Source organism: Berkeleyomyces rouxiae (assembly GCF_048999995.1).
Source record: "Berkeleyomyces rouxiae strain 22BRR77 chromosome Unknown BrBRR77_ptg000003l, whole genome shotgun sequence".
In the NCBI taxonomy this organism is placed as follows: Eukaryota; Fungi; Ascomycota; class Sordariomycetes; order Microascales; family Ceratocystidaceae; genus Berkeleyomyces; species Berkeleyomyces rouxiae.
In genome coordinates, this window is record NW_027396493.1 from 1,592,729 (window position 1) to 1,609,807 (window position 17,079).

Here is a 17,079-nt window from a genome sequence, read left to right on the forward strand (position 1 = left end):
CCACCCGGAAATGGCTCCCAAGCACAGTATCTCATCTCTCAGGCAAGATAAAGCATTCCAACCCGCAGGCTAGATTGGTGTGCAACGACACCTCTAACTACCAGTCTCCAACCTTTGTCTTTGTGCCCATGCTCATGCTCTTCCTGTACTCCCGCACTCAACTCTTACACCCACATTAACCTTCTTGTCTGTGTACACACATACATTGTACATACATATGTATGTTACATGCCTGTCAATTCTCTCTCTGCCCCCTCCCCCCACCACTTCCACATTGTCCCACAGACCAACCAAGCTGACAGAGGGATTATAGGACCAGGGTCTAGCAAGGTACAGGGTACTTTGGCCAGTTGTCTATGTGCATGGCCTTGAACGAACTGCACATTTGAACAACCCCAGTAACAGTAGCCAGACGCAAGTCACTTTCACTTTACTCAACTAGTGTTTCTGCAGATATGTGCATAGCCCGTTCGAAATCCAAAGTGCAATCACAGCAGCTCATTGGTGAGTGAGGTTTGGGCTAGCTACCACCACTTCCTCCCCCCTCCCCCTTCTCCCCTCCCCTATTATCAACGGGGTTTGCCGCCAAATCTTGCCCGTATGAGGCCTGTGGTTGGCGCCGCTATCCAGAGCCGAGTGGCGGATCAAGAATAAAAGAAAACCACGTCAAGCTGAGAGACATGGGTTTGGGCCGAGTTTCTGCTGGTGAGGGATGCCACTGACATCCTGGCAGAGAAGAAGACTAGAGAGAGAGACTACAGCAAATGGACATGTGCTTGTTGCTTGTGCTCGACAAAGTCCACCCCCATATCTACAAACCCCCCAACTTGACCCTCTCCCGCCAGAGACCAGCGAGAGTGTCCATCGGTCTATCACCACAGCGTAGCACCCACTACACTACACTACACTACGCCTTCAAGTGTGTATGTATGTACTCGACAACTTTCGCTTACTCACACCACGCAGCCAGTCACGTGTCCCTTCACTACCACAGCTAACCCCGTCAGTAACGGCATCTTCTGGCGCTAGTATGGTGTGGTGGCGGCCTCCCAATCTCAGACCCGCCCCGGCCTGCAAGTTCCCTGGCTTGACTCTTAGTTTTCGTTTCTCTTTCAGCAGCTCTTGTCATCATGGCACCGGTCGGCTCCGTGCTAGAAGCACGCCGCTCTAAGCCCAATACCGCCTAGTGTGACTTGGTCCTGGCAGCCAAAGAAAAAAAAACCCGATACCTGTAAACAAGTAGTTATAACTAGAAGAAGCAAAAAGAAAAAGAAAGAAGAAAAAAAAGAAAAAGAGCCCTTCTAACTCCCGCCTGCTCCTCCTCTCCGCATGCTCTACAACGTGGACGCGAACGCCAAAAAGAAAAAGCTTGCCTTGTCGCTCCTCCAGGGTTGAAAGCCCTGGCTGAGCTTTTCTTCGCTCATGGCTAGCCAGAGAAAATCTCTGGAGTGCATCTATCGTCCCTACCCGCTGCATCACAACCAAATCAGCCGTGTCGTGTCTGTCTGTCTCTGTCTTGTTCTAGTTCAGCCACTGGGACAAACAAGCCCTACCTGTATCAACCTTATTATCCAGCATCTAACTTAATGTCATGTCTGTAGGGCTCCCACACCATGAAGTAAGTAGAAGAAAAAGAAAAAACAACGTCCAAGTCAGAAGAGAGAGCACAAGGCAAGAGAAACCCTAGCAACCCTAATACAGTTGCCATTGAGACACTAATGTGTTACTTTACTCGCACCTACCGTTGCTTGTACTACAATATGCATAACGCACCCCTTCTAATTATTTTCTTTTCCCTTGCCTGCAATACATACATACATGTCGATCCATAGTTGCTTTTGCCAACACTCTTCAGGTAGCAGTCCAACTTCTTCAACTACTTACTACACACGCACAACTGAAAGCATGCAGTCATGTATCACACATACCAGATTGGCTCCCTTCCGACTCCCACTGCTGCATGTCTTTGTTTAATGTCATTCTGTAATGCCGTCTGAGGCCTTCTAGCCGTGTCTCTGTCTGGCAGCTTCTTGGGGATGTAAACGGTACGCATAATGCAGGGCTATATCTGCTTTCTCCACTGAATGTTCTCCCTGTATTGTCAGCCGTGAGCTTGTTCTTGTACATATATATATAGTCAACTGCATATATACGTATATGCTTGTATCAGTCAATCCGTGTCTAACCACACTGGGCGACATGGACTTGACAGCTTGAACTAGCATGTGCTTGAATCTTCGGCATAGTAGGTGAGCTTTCTAGGGTGACAGGTGTGCGCTGGTGTGATGAGTCGAGTCCCTCTGCTTCTACACAATAGCAAGTAGTTCCCATAGCTGGCTGATGACGATACAGGCAAACATAGACTTGTGTCAGATGGTGATAGCCGAGGAGGGGATCTAGAGCTTGACAAGAGCAAATGGGGCCAGAGGGAGGGGGTGGGCTGAGGTAGCCGAGACTTTTGGGTATTTTCCATGCTACACAGAAAGAGAACAAAGACCGGGCTGAATGGACGACCACAATACATACGGTAGGTCCCTGCCATTGTGCTGTTAGGTCTACCTCTCGTTCTTGCTTGCTTGCTCGCTCTCTCTTATGCCCATATCCTCCAATCCCAGCTGCTATAGCACAGCCATGTCTCAGGAGACGGAATTCTACATCTTAGATTATCCCTTCAGACCTGTTGGTGTTCCACCACTCTCATTCATCCGAGGCTTAACAAAAAGCATAGCTAGTGATAGAGAAAACGAAGCCTTGTTGCCGACCAGCCTGCACAGGCGTTGACAAGCATGTACTTGTACATGAAGCCACATGGTGCTGAGCTTGAAAAAGACGCAATGACGTGTAACCTATGGTTCTGGATAGATGCATATTGCTGCATGGCCAAGTGTCTCTGCCAGTACGTGCCCACGCGCCATACCGTAACATTACATGCGCTCTGCCAGACTGTTTGTTTTTGTAGTAACTAGACATGGCTGCTAGTTACATAAACGGAGTACCTAGTTATGCCATGTCAATTCCCAGCAGTCCCCTTGCTCAGCTATGTTCGTACCTGTGTGCCCAGAGTATTCATTCACTTGCGATACACTAGATGCATGCAGGTATCAGAATGTACCTGTAGCAGTTTGCTCAGGCTGTGAGGAGGGTTGCTTGCTATTTCCCATCAGGAACGTGCCCATGTCATTCAATTCCCTTAAAGAGAAACTCTTTCGACGTGTTTGTGTTCATGCTTCGTTACATGAGCCTAACATGAACACAACACACACATACAGACAAGCCAGACATAGAAACTAGAACCTGGTTCGTTGGGCTGTTCTGTTGTGGCCTCGTTTGCCCTGCTGGAACACAACATCCAAATCACCACACCGCTGGCTGCTTAGTCGTCCGTGGGCTTGTACGAGATTATGCTTGGCATCATCAGCATTGCTTTCGCAGATTTGTTCAGTCAGTCTACACTACTAATGGACTCGTAGAACAGAAACAAACTATCCAAGCAACTACATACATGCGTAGTTGTAGTTAACTAGCTATCTACCTACTTGGAGCTGCAGATTCATCCCAGACTAGATTGTTTTCTCCTAATAAGCTCGTGATTTATATAAATGTGTGAAAATAAAAATAAAAAGTCACGGTCGGGCAAGGCATATATGCAACACTATCTTGTCAACAGAGACTGTCTACTCCTATGCAACGCCCTCTCGTCTTCATATCATTACTTTCTCTTTTTCTTTATCCCCTGTTTCCTCACCAGCTTGAGACACCTCTTGCCCACATGGACATACTTGCCAACGGCTCCCTCGTAAGCCTTCGCCCAATGCCATCTCGTCTTCTAGGCGACATCTGACATGGGCACGTTCTCCGACGGGTCGCGGATTTGATATGCCATCATACCCCACACGAGACGCAGAGCCTCCATTCTGTCGTCAAATGAAAACAGGTCATACCACTTACTACGCCACATTTTCAACTTGCCATAGTCGACTTGTTCAACATTGCCCTCAAGCATGTGCAGAAGCGTCTGAGGGACACGGATGCGCACAATACTAATATGATGGAATAAGCCACTGACCATGAAAATATCGTCGAACTGAGCACCGGGAATGCGACCAATCGCTTGGTATTTCGTTTTCGCGTCCCAGGTCGATGATGGAGGACGCACTTGACGGTAGCTGTCGTAAATGGACTGGGTTGTCTTCTTCACCCGCTTCACCGTCGGAAGCCCTGGAATGTTGCCCAGCGGTCTCTGCGATTCGCGGGACTCTTCTTTCTTTGGCTTCTGGAAAGCTGATTCTTTGTCACCAGGGATATCATCAGGATCAATTTCACGCCCAATAGGACCGCCGGGACCACCACCCCAGCGGGGCTTTGAGGTCCACCACACATCTTGGCCAAACCTCTTTTCTTTCTTGCCCTCGCGATCACGCTGCTGCGCAGCAACCAAAGCGGCAATGATCTCACGGGTGATGTCTTGGCATACTTCACTGTCGTTTTCAAAACTGACAGTTGTCCGACATGAAACAACAGCCAAAGGCCCCTCAACAATACTGGCACGGGCGGACACACGATCAGTTGGAGTTCGGAATACAAATGTACAGGCTGATGATATGTATGAGCGACGCGGAGCGATCCGCGAATCACCCTTGATCGGAGTACACATATAGAGGCGTGGTTCCATTCGAGGTGCAGTAGTATTACCGCCAAAGTCATAGGCAATTAGTTTGATAAAGGCGTTGACCAAGTTGAGACGAGCTTCGTTAGGCATTACTTGGCCTTGAGCAGTTCTGTAGAAGTCTGAATCTTTGACAGCCACCTTAGAGTCGACCCCGCCACCAGCTACCGTCGCGTTGGGAGGCTGGGTCTTGTTGGCGTTCTCATCCTTGGGCTCACTCTCGATAGCAGGTTGGGTCGGGTCGTCCCAGTACATGGTAATGTGTTCGAGATGACGGAAGAAATCATACGAGTTACCCAGGCGGGGTTGGGAGTTTCCTGGTGCCGGCGGTAAGCGGCGGATGTTCCGAAAGGCAACCGAGTTTGGGTAGCTGAGTTCACGCTTGCGGTCAAGGTAAGTAATGGCACCGGGTCCAAAGTGACCGCTGGGAAGTTTCTTCCGAAGGGTCTTGTCTAGCTCTCGGGCTTCCTCAAATGACAGCTTGTCCCAAGCCTCAAAATCAGGCAAGTAGGAAGCGTCGGGTAACACATCTTCAGGAGAAGCATCATAGACAGCCTGAAGTCCTACATTGGAAAGAAGGATGGGCTTGATGTCATGAGGGCGGTAGATGGCTTGGAGTTCATGGACAAGATTCTCTTTGACTCTATCAGTTGACGCGGGGGAAACTGGCGGAGCTGGCGGAAATGATACTGGCGTCGGCGGCGGAACTTTGGAACGATCCACAACGGGCCGAAGGCGTACGTTGGCTAGAAGCAGCGATGAGGCATATCAGCAAAATGAACACATAGTGAGCTGCAGTATTGTAGCTGATTGAGATCACGCCATGCCAGATATGCGGAGTGGGGTAAGCAACAGCTGCAGAGCAATGTTTATTGGTCTTTGTAGTCATATACACGTCCAAGTTGTCCCCGGCACGAGCACAAGCTCCATATGAAGCTATACCGAGCTCCAAGGGCAAACTGACGGCAATGAATTGCGCCAGAGCCATTGATGGTGGGAGATGGGGAAGTAGACAATGCAGGGGGTAGACATGTGTATTCGATTTCGCTTTCCAGGCCACGAGAGAAAAACATATGAGGTTGGATGTCCAAGGCTGCAAAAACAGCAGCAGACAGCAAGCATTGCTAATGGCGGGGGAGAGAGGCCAGCCAAAAGTCAAAAGAGGAGTGGTTCTTCCGGGATTTGGATTTGGTGCTGTCGCAGCAAGCAACTTCAAACTTACATATGCTGGCAGCGAACATGGTGGTGTGCTTGTACCAACGACAACAGGACAGTATGGATGCCAAAGGCAAAGGATGGAGGTTAATCGGCGACGCGGCTGCGGCTGCTAAAGCGAAAGCGGGAGCGGCTGGCTCGGGTTATTCTAGCCGTCTTTTGGGCTTCTGAGACCTGAAGCTGTCGGGGGTTGTTCGAGGGGGATTGGAGCAAGATTTCCCAGCCGCTCAAGGTAAAAAGCTAGGAAAAAGCAGAAATGAAAGCGACTGTGAGGTGGATGGACATGTAGGATCCAAGAATCTGGAACGAGCAAGCGTGGTGCTGAGCCAAAGTTTGACTAATCCAGTCAAATCAGTATTGGCTAGCTATCATCACGAGTCGGGATGAAAATAGCCAAGAAGAGGGGATAAAAAAGGTAGGAAAACCTCAGGCTAGAAGTTGAAAAGGGAGAGCGGGAAAGAAAAAAAACCCGAGGGAAAATGCGGGATTTGCCTTTTATCGATGACCAATTGGATATTGCAACGGCAACGGCAGCTGCAGGTTCTACAACTGCAACTGCAACTGCAACTGCGAGCTGTGAGCTGTGAGCTGTGAGCTGCGAGCTATGGGCCAACAACTGGAAGGTACAACTGCAACGACAACGGCAAGAGCAACTGCAGCAGCTGCCGCTGCTGCAACAGCTTCTTGCCATGGCAAATACTCATATTCCCACAGTCCCGTAGTTAGCAGTTGCCCATGCTTGTAGACACACATGTCCACCTAGCTAGCTAGTTATTTGGCAACTTCTTGCCCCCTCGCCATGCAGCCGGGTTTCTTTCCGCTCGTCTCTTAAAATTCTCATTAACTCATTTCCGCCTCTTTGTGCAGTTCAAACATACAGCTACCCTGCGGCTAACTGTCCTGGCTTGCCACTCTTTCCCCCCCCCTCTATTCCCCCTGGAAAACACGGTGCAACTCGGGAAAGTGCATGGCCTTGTGGGGCGGGAGCGCCAGACGGGGTCTCGGCATCGGCCTGCCGATCCTATCACGGAAGCACAAGTAACCTAGCAGTTGCAAAAAATACTTGTATACATCACCCAGCCCCACCGGATGCCGGAAAGTCCAATTCGAGTATACCTGGCATTTATTTTGGGCATCCATCCACCACTCTGGTCAAGCATTTCTCCATCAACAAATAAAAAGCCCGCAGACCGCTTTCTTTGGCAGACAATGGCTGGGTCATGAATTCATCTCTCACATTGTGTGTCATATGTCCATATTAAAGGATCAGACATGAAACTTCTAGAAAATCATTACCTGTATGCTTGTATGGCCCGCCGCATTCCAAGTAAGTTCTTATGCCCATTGTTTTTGTCAACGGCCAACTCCTCTGCTAGGGACACGAGTTAGACCAATCTACTCAACTCAAGGCTTGGGACAAGTACTAAATAATGTGTACATACATAGTTACATGAATGCAAAACTCACCTCTGGCTTGTTGTTTGGTGATGCTTGGTAACTATCACAATGGTAACTCGCGGCTATGTATACATGCCATCGTTACATGCTTACACAAGTAGACACATTTTTCATGCAACTCATTCATGCCCGTTGACCTCTAGTAATCAATCACGCATCATATCGGCACATCTGTTTCTCTTCTTTTTTACTGGTTGTTTAGTTAAACCAGGCTACGATCCAGTGCGTAACTGCAGAGCGCAAGTTTGATTTCCCATGTGAGTCGTGTTTTCAATAGACGCGGGCAGCCTCAACAACTTCAAAGAACACCACTACATAAGTCCTGTCCAGGTGCTAACTACTGATACCACATACTTGAAGAATCAATTCCGGAGATTAAGAGAAAACATGAAGCAAATACTACCAGCTAGCCTGTGCCTGGGCAAGAAGCTGTCAAGAAGCAAGTCAATAGGCTTTTTTTTAGTGCGTAGTTGTAAGCATAGGACTTTTACATAAACCTGAACTGCCCATGTTCCTGGCAGAGGTTAGCTCTCTTGGGACTTTACTTGCGTTTAATGATGTGCTGCTTCCAAGCCATTTCTATTTCCAAGCATCAAGAGAGCACAAAAGGAGGAAACAAAAATGCGCAGACAATGAGTAGCACGTACTAGTGAAAACGGCGTTGCAAAGGCTGAAGTCGTCTCGGGTTAACGGCGAGATGTTTATTAACCCTAACAAATGAAGGTTTCTGAAGGTTGAAAGCAGGATTTGCGGCCAGGTTGGCAACTACTGGCACTGCATGTGCTGACACAAGACCACACCGGGATTCCATTTCTAGAACACAATCCATCTTGGTAGTTACTTGCAACAATAAGCTTTCGAAGATATCGTAAGCCCGGATACAACAGTCTTGAGCCTTTGTACACACTTGCCGTCTCCCACAAGTCATGAAAGCTTTCCCAAGCTACTGGTGAGGCTTTTGAATCCGGAGAACAAAAGAAAGCGTAAAGCAACTTTTTTGCTCCTGCCACCATCAAAACTTGGAGAGGTTCTATGGATTCCCGACGCCTGCTCTTTCTGATTGGCTGGATAACAATTTCAAGTTGGCCAGAGCGTTGAACATGAAGCCCTGTTCGCGCGTCAAAACTGTCGCGGAACCAGCAAGGGGGAGCTGACCTCTGGGGTCTTGAATTTTAGAGTTTTATTCATTAATCTTTTTTCTCAATCACCCCTTTTCCTAAAGACTGGCCTTGTCCCTGCCTGACCTTGTGCCTCCTCTTGATCCTCCTTATTCTCTTGGTGAATCCTCCGTACACATTTGGATAAGTATGCTTAACTACAAGTGTAAATGCGATGCGAGCGGTAGCCGGAAGCTATCGCGTTGCTCCTATATTATCGTCATTTAGTTCAAGTTGGATGCTACCCAGGGAAAACTACGAGAGAAAAATCAGAGTCTTCACGGGAACCAACAGGGCAGCGGGCCATGGACTTGGAGGGGAACTGAAGCATGCTGATCTCTTGGCTGGAGCATGGGCATGGAGCATGGAGCATGGCATGGGGCAGCTATCTGGGACAGGCTTGATTGACAAGATAAACAGACGGAACAAGAGGAGACGGCAAACAAGATATAGTTACTACAAGGCTAGTTATAGCTAGTTATAAAAAGAGATGTAACTAACTTCTTGTACTTGATTCTAGAGCCCCAGGGCATACACCTGGGCCGCATCGGACAGACAGACAGACAGACAGACAGTCCTCCTGGATTCTGCGCCGGGTTCTAAAAATTCACCAGTCACTTGAAATACACTTCTTGATTTAAATGTAACTAGTGAAATAGCTGGTTGCAACTAACTACTTGTCCAACCTGTAAAGTTTGCGAATGGTACGACCAGCGACTGCACATCAACGTTTGACACACATAAAACACTGCTATTTATTTGTTGCAGTACCCATAACAGGCGGACCAGATGGGCGGCGGACGGGTTTTTAATAGGCGCCTTGTTTGGTTGTTTCTCTGGTTGTCCATCAATCAGCTATCACAGCGAGCAAGGCCTGGATCGACGGGTGGCCACCAACCAGTCTTTCGATTCTTGGTAGAGTTGACGCTGAAGATGACCACCAAGCCAGGCCTGACACTTTATGCAGCCAAGCAGGCGTGGGCAGCCGGCGACTATCTAGCCACCGTCTGAATGAACAAGCACGTATCTTGTGCTAACTCGCCAACTACAGTTGTAATTAACGATGTATTCAGCCAAGCGGATACAACCCGCACCAAAGGCAACAACACAACAGAAAAGGAAGGAAAGAAAAGGACCCTTGCCTCTTTCTCTACGCCCAATCCCTAATCCTCCTTCCTGGCACCTACCCCTGACAGCTTGTGGTTGGCGCCCCATTTGGAAGGAGTCTTGGAAGGGCCTCCCCCGCCCACCAAGACTGAATTGTCTTTGTGCTGCTCTGAGGCTTCCTGCTCTAGGTGAAGTGTGCATGGACGTCAACTTCCTTCCTCGTATGTGCAGGCAACTACCCACCCAGGCCTTGTCTCTTTTGGGGCTAGACTTGCTTTTGGCTTGTCTCTCTTGTTCCACATTGACTGTGAGGCGTTTCCTTTTCCCACTGTCTCATATTGCAGTTGGTTAGTTATGTGCAAGTAGTTGGTAACTTGATTGCACTTGCCTTGCACACCCACACACACAATCGTCCACACTTCGTTTCCTTCAAGGTCCGCCTTTAATTTCTTCTTCCGCTTGCTTCGCTTTCTTCTCTTTTTGCTCATCACCACCTTGAAGGTATTGCCCATCCCATCCCATTTTTCCCATTTTTCTTTTTGCATTGTTCGCCTCTTTTCTTTTTCTGTCCTGTTGTCGTGTCTTGGAAAAACTGCTGCTGCGAAATTGGAGGAAGCCGATCCATTCATCAAGACATTATCAAGCGGCTTGGTCTCTGTCTACTGCATAAACACCAAGAAGTCATTCTAGTCTTGCGGCAGACGCGCGAGCTACTTCCGCCGTCTTTAATTTCCTTGCTTTCCCTTTCTCCTGTTGCCCGGAGCTGCTAATCCGATCTGCGTGTCTCCCCTTCGAGTCACCACCGCTTCGCCAACTCCAAGCATTTATTGTCTTTGGCATCACCAACATCGCCGTTGTCCTCCCATTCTGTCACGTCCCTCTTGGTGAACCGTCCAACACGCTCGCCCTCTACTGAGACTACACCTTGAGTGGTTCCGCAGCCATCATCGGTTATGATCGCTGCTTCTTCAGTCTAGATGGAGGTTCAGGCATAGACAACCCTTTCTCCCAACAACTTGGCCGGTCCTTGGTTTCCATTCGATTCATTCCTTTCGACACTTCTTACTCGAGAGAGAGCCCAAGTCTCCTTCTCTGCCATTCCTTACAGTCCATCGTGCTCTTGACGAGTACACCAGTCTCAGAACTGTCACCACAAGTACACAACACCTAGGTATCTTTCCTGTCTGTGTCTTTGGTTGGTCCAAGGCAAGACATATCCGCCCACGAAAAATCTTTGTATCATAGGAATACTCTTCATTCAACGCCGCCACATATTCAAAATGTCGAGCCCAAATCTCTCCGGCTCTTTCATCACCACCTTCAACGGCCGTCGGTGTACTGCTGTCCCCAGAAGCGTCTCAGAGTCTTCTTCGACGGCTACACCTACACCGAGTTCATCCACTCCAAGCTCTACACCTACCCCCGAAGAGAGTACGCCGTCACCAACACCGTCTGCTGATCCTAGCTCGGCAACATCGGAAGCACCAGAAACAACACAGACCCCCGTGTCGACCCCCGAGCCTGTTGCCCCTTCATCTACTTCGGATTCTATTGTACCCTCCATCGTCCCAGTAACTTCTTCGTCTACAGCCCCAGAATCAACATCAGCAGACGATGTTCTTATTGTAGCGCCCGATATTTCAACTACCACTTCAACAACCACGGAGCTCGAGTCAAGCTCAAGCGAAACACCAGATCTGGCGACCGCTACTTCAGATATTTCCACCGAATCCGAAACTAGCTCGTCTACTTCTGCCATATCAACTACAACCCCCTACGAGGCTATTTCAAGCACTCCAGCCGAGCAAATCACCTCCTTTGACATTGCGGACAGCATTACTTCTGCTACTGCCCTGCCCTCATCTACCACCAACATAGACGATGGATCTGATGGCAGCGACACTCCTATTGGTGCCATTGTTGGTAGTGTTCTTGGTGGCTTGTTCTTTGTCATCCTGATTGCTCTTCTCTTGTGGTGGTGGCGTAGACGCCAGCTTAAGAAGCGTCGCAGTACCCTATTGACACCTCTCACCTTGGACCCCAATGGCGATGTTGCTGCTGCGGCCACCAAATCTAAACGGGAAAAGGAGTACATTATTGAGACGGGTTCTGTGGGACCAACTCCTCGCTCAGCCCGTTTCAAGGCTGCTGTTAATTACAATGTAAGCAAGCTGCGCACTCAGTTCAGCTCTGCCGATGTTACTACCGATCGTAATTCGCGACTGCCCCGTGCTAAACCGCCTATGACACGCCAACAAGCCATGGTTGCCGGTGCTGCTGCCACCGCAGACAAGGCTAAAGGTTGGGTTTTCGGCATGTTGGGTAAATCCCCTAGTACGTCAACAGGAATCGATGGCAATAATGTATCTGCTCGCAGAATGACTCAGAACGACTCCCAAATGGGTTCCAAGCCGGACTTTATGAGATACCTTGGAATGAATGGGAACGATCTTCCACGCCAGGCAAATCACTCAGCCAGCAACAGCGCCAGCTCAACAGATCATCTGCTCGCCAAAAACCGTTACAGCGATCCTTTCTCCGATGACAGAGCCCTTGATGCTAAAGCCTTGCCTGATTTAAGCAAGGCGGCTTCTCGTCCCGGCTCTGACAATGGGCTTGATCCCTTTTCCGACGACAATGAAGTCCACAAGCGAAACGAACTATCCTACACGGCCGCCTTGCGTCAAACCCGTAGTAAATCCATTGCTCGCAGTTCCAAGGCATCTAAAGCATCATCTGCGCTCAAGAGCGAATCCATGTACTGGCTGGCATATGAAAACCAACAGAGCAATGAAAATCGCCATCGTTTCCGCTCTGATCAATTTGACCTTGACCAAAAGATTAACAGAAATCTCGGACCTCTTCCAAAACCGGCGCCGCCACCCATACCCCAGTTTGCGATGATCCCCCGCCCAGATTCGGGCATCAGCGTGAACAGCAATAGCACGACCATGAGTGTGATGCCACCAAAGCGACCACTAGTGGCTCGCATCCGCGGAGACAGCTTGTCATCGAAATGGTCTAGTGGCACAAGTCTGGGTGACTGGTCGGATCCCGGTCCTGATATCGGACCGAGTGGCCTTGCTCTGGCAACCCCGCTACCGTCCCCCCTCAGCAAAGGTGCCGCAGCTTAAACATTCCCTTGTACCGACTGTACTCCTCATTAATTGCCTAAATACTTTGCATAATCTAAGATTTGGACGGGTGCTTCTGAGCATTTGCCGCTTGCTGGCCATCATATTTTTTTGGCGCTACATACTCTCTGTCTTGGACGACATGTGTGTATCCATGGTACTGTGTACCGTAATTTCTTCATTTTTAATCATTCTTTTCGTCTGGGAAGCTTTCGACTCAAAGCTTTTCCATCCCTTTTTTCAAACTTTTCTTTCTACACTAGTACTGGCCTCCGTCCTGGCATTTTCTTTCCTTTTTTTCTTTTTTCTTCTTCTTACTATCTCATGAACGACCTCTTATCTATATCCCCCCTTTCGTTCCTCGTTTTCTTTTTCTCAATACCATATACCACAACATATATACATGGCTCCTCGAGGATTCTAAGCAGATGAGCTTTTTTTCTTCATATGCATTCAGCTCAGAACTTCGTGGTTGGTAGTGGTAGGGTCGTTGAAGCTGGTCTCTTGGTCTTGAGGTTATTGTTCGTTTAGACCAAGAGTTGCATCAGTTTCCACTTGACAGGACTTGGTCCCGCTATCATCTTCACTTTCTTTTTTTTTTCTTTGTCTCTTATTATATCCCACCCGTGTACAAAGTCCGCCATACTGTCAGATATGTCAAAAAAGAAATTCCGATTTATCCAGTAACTAACCAACTGCATTTGACACATGATTCGTGTCATGAAGAGTGATTTTATGTATGTGCATGTGTTCAACCCAAGGTAGAAGACATCGTCGGCGTGGTTATTTTATACACCGGCGTTGTCAGCAGTCTGTTGTGTAGATGGCCATCACGCTTTAGAATAGGAGGGCACTTTTAGGCTGGTGATGACTACTACGCCTTTTGTGTAGTTGGCTATTCCGAGCACATTATTGAAATAGAAGCTCAACCATACTGCTCTTTGTTATTTGTAGCATAAACACGCAAGAAAAGACTAGGAAAAAAAAAGACGTGTGATGATAACAGGCGAAAAGCCAAGATAGATAAAGAAATAGTAGTCATGTAGCTAAAGAAGAAAAACAGACACACCAAAAAAAACGCCAGCTTTAGTTATGGATAAAACAAAAAACACAAACATCATGGAAACCAAGAAACAAAAATAAAAATAAAAAACACTATCCTTTTCCTCTGGAGTGAAAAAAAATCAGCCCGAAGAAAAAAAGGAAAGAAACTAGGCCTGCCTGTCATTTATCTTATTGAAAAAAAAGCTGGTCATCACGATATCAAACTGTGTAGGACCACTTGACATCCAAGGTCCCATCTGATTATTGCCACTCCAAGCGAGTAGGGGAGTAGGGGGGGAATATATTTGTCAATAGTACAACGAGAAAGTAGAAGAGAAGACAAGAGGAAGAAGAAGAAAAAAGAAAAAGGGTATCGATAAGCGGCCCATTTGCTAACAGGCAAATTTTCGGTATTGGGCAAGCAGAAACCAAACAACATGAAATAACTGAACCTTGATTTGAATAATGAGAAATTCATTGCGCGCTGAGTGAATATGGCAAGAAAAAAAAACAAAACGGCAGACGTGATCATGACAACAACAGAGAGAGCAAGGCATTTGCTTCGCTACCGGAACTCGGACGGGAACTCCAAGGGTTTTGCGCTCATTGGCGTTCGGGAGTCGCCAGGCAAGACAACCGGCGTTCGCACCCAGGCTGTTTTCTGTGCAGGGCTGGGGGTGATGTTGACGTAGTCGGCAAAGTCAAAGGGCTGGCCGGGAGTGTTGAACAGGTTGCTGCCGCCCGGTGTAGTCATGAGGGATGACGGGAGCATGCTGTTCTTTGGAGGAGGCGTCTGGGGAGGCTCGATGCCAGCATCGACGTTGTTGGCAATGTCCACATTCAGAGCACTAACGGCAGGATGGCGCTTGGTTGTTGACAGATCTGACAGGTAGAGCAGGCCGGTGCCGTGGGCGCCGACGTCATGGGCCACCTCGCCCGGGCAAATGGTGGGGTTGGGGTCGATGTTCCGGGGCCGAGCAAGGGTTCGGGGACGTGTGGGCGGTGTTCGTGGAGGGGAAGAGCGCACGTTGAAGGAGTCAAGGGGAATGTCATCGTCATCGTCAGACATGAGGTTGAAGGGGGGCGAGCCGAGGGTTTCATCAAAGGCCTGGGCTGAAAACAGAGGCTCGTTGGGGCCCGTGGTGGTGGTGAAGTATTGCTGCTTTTGGATGGGCACGGCGGCTTGGCGGTGCTGCTGTACAGGCGGCTGGAGGATGTGCTGTTGTTGATAGTGTTTTTTTGTCGGTTTTGATTGCTTCTGCTGCTGTCGGTGCTGTGTGGTGGATGTCTTGGTGGCAGCAGGCTTGGAGTTTGCATAATAGTGCTTGCGCGGTTTTATGGGAGATGACTGGGCTAGCTTGTGCAGGTCTTTCCAGGATGCGTGGCCAGTAGGGAAGGGCTTTTGGCCGGAGGGCGACGCATCACGGGAGCGCTTGGACTGGTTGAACAGCGTGCGAGCAGTTCCAGGGCCAGGCAAAGGCTCATCGTCAAAGGAGACCATGTAGCTGCGCTTGCGGTGGTTGCGACTACCGCTGCCACTTGCGCTGGGGGTTGAGATGGCATCGCTGAAAAGGGGAGCAGGGGGCTTCATCGGCGAGCTCATAAGGCCGTTGGAAAGCCGGGGATAGGGGAGGTCGGAGACGGTAGACGAAGAATCGGAGGTGTGGTCGCATTCGGCTGAAGAAGCGGCAAGACGGCGTAGGCGGCGCTCGGCCTCGACCTTGGGCTCAATCTTATCGAGGGTGAGATCTTCCCAGCCATGCTTTGTTTTGAACTGGGCGAGAGCAAGATGGTCTTGCAGCCGGCGGGCGATCTGCGGAGGACATTGCGAGTAAGCATATGAGGAGGTCAAGGGGCTAGGAGCTAGTTCGTTTGGCGGCGGTTATTTCTTACCTTGCTAACTTCGGCCCGCTTCAAGACTCTGTCGGCCACGGCATCGGCCTCGGACTTGGTGGTTGGCATGGCACGGCACAACAGGCTGGAGGCAGCGCGGCGCCGGTGGATGCGATCAAGGAGCAAAGGATTTGGGTGAGGGTTGAAGGGGAGAGAAGGGGGGGCGGGGATGGTGGATTTTGAGGCTGGAAACTCCCAAGTATCGCAATTTTTCCGGCTTGAGTGGTGTGCACAGGTAGCCTCAGCAACCAGGAAAACAGAGATGGGGCGAAGGCAAAGGCGGCCAGGCACACGAGACACAGCACACTAGACAATTGCGGGCACAAGGAGATATTGCGGGCTTGACTGATTATACTTGTAGTGATGGTATTCACAACTGCACAGCAACAAGGGAAAAGGAGGCGATGCTTGGGCTTGCTTGGGCTTGTTCTTGTTGTTCTGGTTGGGGTTAAGAAGGCAGAAAAAATGGCTGGTAAAAGGGTGGCGGGAGGCGGAGGTACAAGTACTTGTACAAGTTGGAAGAAAGAAAAGAGAAGAAAGGGAATGCGATAAGTAGTCGATTAAGAGAGTTAAGCATTAAACAGGGGAAACAAAGGACATAAACAAGAGCGCAGCGTGGCGTTAATGCTGATGCAAGTGAAGGGGGAAAAAGGGAAGAAAAAGGAAGAAGAGGGAGGACGAGGAAAAAAAGAGGGCACAACATGGTCCATGTTGTGACGAGAAGGACGAGAAACTTGGGATGGGGCCACAAAATGCGACATAGCAACCGGGAGGGAACGAGGGAAACAGGGGCCACGAGACGAGGAAAGAGCAGCACAAGAGAGACGACCACTGACTGCCTTTTTTTGCGCTGGTCCTGCTGCGCCCGGGCCTTGTCCTCGTCGCTCTTCCTAGCCGAAGCTCTAAATAAAGGAAGGTCCCCTAGCCATTGAAACTCCGTTGCCTTATGATGGCCGCCTTCGAGAACGAGGGGAAGAGCACTGCCAGGGCACTTGCCTTTTCGTTGTTTTGTTTGTCTCTCCTCGCCAATATAGGGACACAACTTTCTGCATGACGCATTCCATCACTTTATTTCGTGTCCACTTCTCTTCCATTGCTCGAATATTCGGTCTGCTACATTCTAATAGCAGCTCCAGATGCCAATTCTCCACCAAGACAACCGCTCTGTAGTAGACATTTCGAAGGCTTTTTTCCATGGCTGGAGACGTGGATGAATGTATGTCTCTACTTACATACATATATAATATACATGTTAGTGTGCTTGGATCAGGTAACTACCGCAAACAAGCCCCATGCAGCCAGCATGCAGCCCCGAATCTGGAGGTTCCGTAGATCCATCCTACCAACCGCAACTACCAGCTTTGGAACATTGCTGCTTCTTGCTTCTTTCTATAACTACGTATGT

The 17,079-nt window shown here is 49.2% G+C and overlaps 3 protein-coding genes across 3 annotated transcripts; 1 reads left to right on the top strand and 2 right to left on the bottom strand.

The window, feature by feature from the left end:
* Positions 1 to 3,826: 3,826 nt before the first annotated feature.
* On the bottom strand, positions 3,827 to 5,907 carry BROUX77_003620 (uncharacterized protein; the record flags this gene model as incomplete). The annotated part of the gene is made up of 2 exons (XM_073748292.1): positions 3,827 to 5,412; positions 5,889 to 5,907. 2 exons carry the CDS (start codon positions 5,905 to 5,907, stop codon positions 3,827 to 3,829), a joined length of 1,605 nt encoding a protein of 534 aa, XP_073606045.1.
* Positions 5,908 to 10,883: 4,976 nt separating this feature from the next.
* Positions 10,884 to 12,737, top strand: BROUX77_003621 (uncharacterized protein; the record flags this gene model as incomplete). The annotated part of the gene is made up of 1 exon (XM_073748293.1): positions 10,884 to 12,737. One exon carries the CDS (start codon positions 10,884 to 10,886, stop codon positions 12,735 to 12,737), a length of 1,854 nt encoding a protein of 617 aa, XP_073606046.1.
* Positions 12,738 to 14,346: 1,609 nt separating this feature from the next.
* On the bottom strand, positions 14,347 to 15,743 carry BROUX77_003622 (uncharacterized protein; the record flags this gene model as incomplete). Its single annotated transcript, XM_073748294.1, has 2 exons — positions 14,347 to 15,594; positions 15,675 to 15,743. 2 exons carry the CDS (start codon positions 15,741 to 15,743, stop codon positions 14,347 to 14,349), a joined length of 1,317 nt encoding a protein of 438 aa, XP_073606047.1.
* Positions 15,744 to 17,079: the final 1,336 nt, after the last annotated feature.